At 36.8% G+C, this 5,487-nt stretch overlaps 1 protein-coding gene across 1 annotated transcript; it reads right to left on the bottom strand.

The window, feature by feature from the left end:
- Positions 1-2,152: 2,152 nt before the first annotated feature.
- On the bottom strand, positions 2,153-3,732 carry LOC113333763 (basic transcription factor 3-like). Its single transcript, XM_026580174.1, has 5 exons — positions 3,644-3,732; positions 2,974-3,122; positions 2,801-2,857; positions 2,461-2,499; positions 2,153-2,344 (listed from the first exon to the last, which is right to left on the bottom strand). Exons 1-5 carry the CDS (start codon positions 3,715-3,717, stop codon positions 2,169-2,171), a joined length of 495 nt encoding a protein of 164 aa, XP_026435959.1. The 5' UTR covers positions 3,718-3,732; the 3' UTR covers positions 2,153-2,168.
- Positions 3,733-5,487: the final 1,755 nt, after the last annotated feature.

Below are 5,487 nucleotides of genomic sequence, written 5' to 3'. Positions count from 1 at the left end.
GGAGGCATTAGAAGATGGTTCGTGATCTTTATGCAATACTATCAAACAGAATCATCAACTGATACAGCTACTCAACAGGGGGAGTAAATCCACAGAAGACTATGGATATTAGGTATGTTGGACATTACGTCGTGTACTCTTTTTCCTTAGTCAAGGTTTTTGTCCCACTGGATTTTCCTTGTCAAGGTTTTAATGAGGCATGCGAGTCCACTGCTATCCGCAGTTCGACGTGTTGTACTCTTTTTCCTTCATTCTGATTTTTATCCCTATGGGTTTTTCCGGACAAGGTTTTAACGAGGCAACATCTGCGGGTTTATCATTGTTCTGGGAACTCATGTTTTCCTACGTTCAGGTTTTGTCCCTATGGATTTTCCTGACGATGTTTTTAATGAGATAACAATCTTAGATCGATGATCAGGATCTAAAGAAATAGATATCCATAGAATTTTTGGCGGAATCACTGATTGGATTACCACACTCTACTCTCAAGTCAGGTTTTTACCGAAAACGGTTTTTCCTGATAAGTTCTACATAAAGCTAAACAAGCTGCATCGACAATATTATTGTGAGCCTCCATCATTCAGGTTTTGTCCTAAATGGTTTTCCTGGCGCAACTTTGACGAGGGGAGAAGATTCGTGATGACAATCACCGTTTTACAGCCATCGGTGTTGCACTTCTTTTCAATCAGTTTTTGTTTCAATTGGATTTTTCTGGCAAGGTTTCGACGAAGCAATAAGTTTTTGCTCGGATTTTGTCCCATCAGATTTTATCTACAACGAGGCAACAATCTTAAAATGGTGGTCATCCAAGAGAGAGTGTTATACATTACAGACTTTCTGAGTGTGACTGACCACATTTTGTGGGTCCTACTTTCGTTAAGGGATAAGATTAGTCCCTTTTAGATTAACATAAAATGCATTAGTGTTTTAATTAAGAGCCACGTATGTGGACTCGTGGCAAATACTAAAGCCACTGTGTACATGCATAGGCGGTGAGTTTGGGCTATAAATAGCCTTGAGCACCTGTGTAATTGGATATATAGATAGAAGAAATGTACAGTAATAAATTCCATTCCTTTCTCTCTATACCCGTATGCTTTATGTATACTATACAGTACTATGCTTGAAATACTAGTATTTGGGCTAATATAATTAGTAGCTGTTTGGGATCGTATACACGATTATCTCTGCGAGCCAGTCATTTCATAAGAAGCACTGTATTATTTCTAGTTCTGTTCATCTTGGATACAAAAACGTGTATTACAAAGAAGCGATTAGTCATCACTTAATATGGCTAAATAAATGACACGATTAGCCTCAAGTGTCATGCGTGTGTAATAGGAAGTGGACCCAATTGCATGTGGACTTCCACCGTGTATCTGTCAAACTTACAACAGTTTTATTTTAATTGTTCATTTGTTTGTAATAATCAGTAGCTTGTTGTACTTATACTACGAAAAATAGAACAATGGGAAAGAGAGAGTGAAAGCCTGAAAGGGAGCCACATGTGCACATATCCCATGCAGGGAAATTTCACTTCTTTCATGCCTAAATAAAAGAAAGAAAGATCAAAAGTTAGGTGTCACTGGTATTTCTTAAGGTTATTTTAAAAGGTTTTGAAACGAGAGTTAAGAGATTAGCATGCCACCACTTTTTCTTTTCTTTTGTTTTTCGGCTTGGAGCGCGAACTTTTGCGTTTTCCATGTGACGAGCAATTTAATTTTAAGATGGGGATTTTGATAAAGTATCCGAGTGTTGAAAAGTTCAAGTAGTTCCGGGAAACTTTGTTAAAGTATCCCGTATAAGACTGCACAACGGGTAGGGTGGGTAGGATATGGTCTATACCCGCCATCCTACCCGTTTATTGGCGGTTAAGAAATTTTTTACCTGTCACCCTACCCGCCATTAAACGGCTAAGATCCTACCCAACCCATTCTTTGACGGGTCGGATCGGGTAGGGTGGTGGGTATAACCGTTTTTTCCCCCAAATAATATGTAACTTACATGTAATTCCCACGAACATGGTTGATTGCTACCAAGAGAAAGGAGAGGAGAGCCTAATAGAAAAAAGACCAGGCAGTAGAGAACACTAAAAATTTCAAGACAATAGATGATGTCAAAAAAACGAAATTGTAGGGACATATTATTTTAGCTTTCCCTTGCAATATCTAGGAAGCTGCTTTTTCCTCGTCGGCTGCGGCTTCGAATGTCTCTCCAGCCACAAGCTCTGGCACATCATTGTCATCCTCCTCAGGGATTGTTCCAGGAATGGCACCTGCACCACCAGACATCTGCTTCTGGAATTGTTCTGCAAGCTTCCTCAAGTTGTCCAAGTTATCCGGTCCTGAAAAAGTAACACCACGTACATGGCATACCATTGTTTAAACACCAAGCACCAGTACCAACAATGGTTTTTGGAAATGCACAAGAAAACACGGAAATGAACAAAGGCAAACTTACCCAATTGGTTGATAATTCCAGGTAAAAGATCTTGCAATTCTGGAATACATAAAAAAAGTTTGTAACGAAGTAAGTTTTCCAAACAACAATGGACATGCGAAACACATCAATGATGGTCCATGGTACTGCTAAACCACAGAGAAGCACCAAAATAACTTGTACATCTAGTAATCACTTGATTAAGCGTAGAAATAGATGTCTGAAATGGGAACTTAGGGCACTCGTGACCTAGTATATGATCCACAAACTGAACAAATATTTTTGGTGCATTAAACATTCACATAAAGAAGAAAAACATTCCCGTGCTAGAAAGCTAAACAATGATAATGGAGGAGCTTACTCTTTGTTTGAGGAGAACCACTAACAACCCATGTGTTGGCAGCAATTGAAGCTTGAACTGAAAGAGACATAAATTCATTGCTTAGTATAACACATAGAATCATGAAGGCATGTCAATACTAACTAAAAAAGAACTGTTCGGTAACTGAATCCTAAGACTCATTATATTTATACCTTTAGGGTTTTGGAACTGGATGACTACATCGTCCTTGAAAATATTGACCTCCTGAATGGCTGGAATGGCATTAACACCTATTCTTTTAAGAGTGCTTTGAAGCCTTTTATCATCTGTGGTTGTGGTCTTGTGTACATCCTTCTTTTTTCTGCCAATATAAAATAAAAGTTACAACCAGATAATTTTAAAATAATGGTTATAAGGGAGAAAAGATGGAGAACCTTGCAGATGAGATTCAAAAACAAAGTTAATGCACAGATCAACACACTTTTCTTCCTGGGGCTTAAATTTTGTTATGGAAGCGAGGAATAGATTAGTAATCGACAATATACAAGCCATCCCACAACTAGGGGGATCAACTACAAGAACCTGTAGAAAAACGATTTCACGAGTAAAAGGCTCTGCAACCACGTCATTCCTACTACCCCCACAGATAAACCAAGGTAAAAATAGATCTATTTAGGGTTAAAGGTGACAGTCACATGTGTATATATTTATCACATTTGATAAATGGAAAGATACACACACACCAATCTGTAAAATTATAAATTATCAATAGGAAAACATGAAAGCATAGCAACTATGGTTGCATTAAAAAAATAACTTTACGGAACCTATGGATATAAAAGCAATAAGGAGAAAGGAAAACAAGAGAAGAATTCGGTAGACCTTCTAACGCTTCCCTTTCCACCAGTGCGCACGGCACCAGCCATCTTCTGGAGCTTCTCTATATTCATCTGCATTTACACAAGAGAACATCAGGGAACCTGGCAAGTTTTTAATGGATCAAATTGAACATTAAACTACAGTTAAACAGTACATAATTACAATCAACACACTGGGATTGATCATCCCTGAAAGACTGAATCTTATCCTTCGTCTATTAATACTGGGATTCATTTCAATCACTTTCCTGAAAGATAACAATAACTCTCTAACAACTAAGATTCAACATTCATGTTCAACAACTAACTCAGATATTAATACTAAATTCCTAAATTTCATGTTTCAAATGAAATCTCATCAAATAAACATTCAGAGTAAAACCCTAAGTTTCAAAATAATCCTAAGTTTTAACACGCCATGAATTACTAGATTCGGAGGTAACAACAACAACATCAATAAATCGATTTCAAATCTGAAATTTCAATTTTTGAGGAGTTTGAATCGTACCTGAAGATGGGGTTAGAGAAATGTGAAACCACTTAGACCCATATTACACTTATATGGAGATGAGACTTTTTTGATCTTCTTCTTCAATGGATAATTTTAGATGAGGTTTTCACTTTTCAGACGACATAAAAAGAGAGTAAATGGTTCGATTTGGGGTTGAGTTCTCTGAAGAAAGATGAACAAAAGGGTCTTTATATTTTACCCCTGTTATATTTAAAAACAACGAAAAAATGTGAAGGAGAAAAAAACATTAGAAGGGTTATTTTGTCTTCTCAATATAAGGCGGGTAAGCGGGTAGGGTAGGATAATTTCGAGCTTTACCCGTCACCCTACCCATTTAACGGCGGGTAAGAAATCTTTTAACCGTCACCCTACCCGCCAAATAGTGGGTAGGGTAGGACACGGTTAAAACATTGGCGGATAGGGTAGGATTGGCAGGTATGGGTAGGGTATGTGCACCCCTAATCCCGTATTATTAAAAAATGATTTGATAATTCTGAAAGTGGTGTATCGATCCTGAATCGTGTTTGACGAACAAAGCGGTGTAACGGTTCTGAATCAGGCTCAATGAACTTGAAAAAGGTTATAAAAGATCGATTTTCCATCAACCAAAAACCCCAAAACACTTAGAATGATGAACCTTTTTTGGAAAATGATATAACGAACTGAAAGCGGTGTAGCGATCTTGAACCGGGCTCGATGAACCTGGAAAATGATGTACGATATCAATGTGGCGATAAGTAGTTGGTAAATCTGTAAAGTAAACTAGTCCTTAACTAACACAAGATGGAAAAACTAACTGTGAGGATACTTTAACAAATTTCAATGGATCGGGAACATTTTTTTTCGTGGGTACCAAAAATGCAAGTACTTTATCAATTATTTTTTTTCAAGTTTATTTATAATGAAACCTCCAACAATCTATTCCCTCTACACATGAAACCAGTCGATTATATTGAAACGGAGGAAGCACCATGAAACGAAAACAAAGAACAAAAAAACGAATAGAGCTAAAATCAAAGAAAAGTCCGTGAGAAGAATACAAATATCCATGCATATATGATCTTTTCTAGATATAAATATGTATGAATTATTATCCTTCCTAATTTGGGGCCTAGCCATTTTATTTGGGGCGTGCCACTATTAGACAAAAACAACTATTTAGAAGTAAAATAAAAAACACTTTATCCAATTATTTTATTTAATGGCTAATTTATCTCTGATTAATTAGTGTTACTTTAGGTGATTTAATTAATTTTTAATCATGTTAACCTAGAAATTAACTAATCTTGATTCATCATCAAAACATGCAAAAAGAAAAAAAAAAGAAAAAGCTCAGC

The sequence above is a fragment of the Papaver somniferum genome, unplaced genomic scaffold (genome assembly GCF_003573695.1).
Source record: "Papaver somniferum cultivar HN1 unplaced genomic scaffold, ASM357369v1 unplaced-scaffold_133, whole genome shotgun sequence".
Classification (NCBI taxonomy): Eukaryota; Viridiplantae; Streptophyta; class Magnoliopsida; order Ranunculales; family Papaveraceae; genus Papaver; species Papaver somniferum.
Note: the sequence above shows the minus strand (reverse complement) of the source record. Positions and strands in the feature narration are given on the sequence as shown.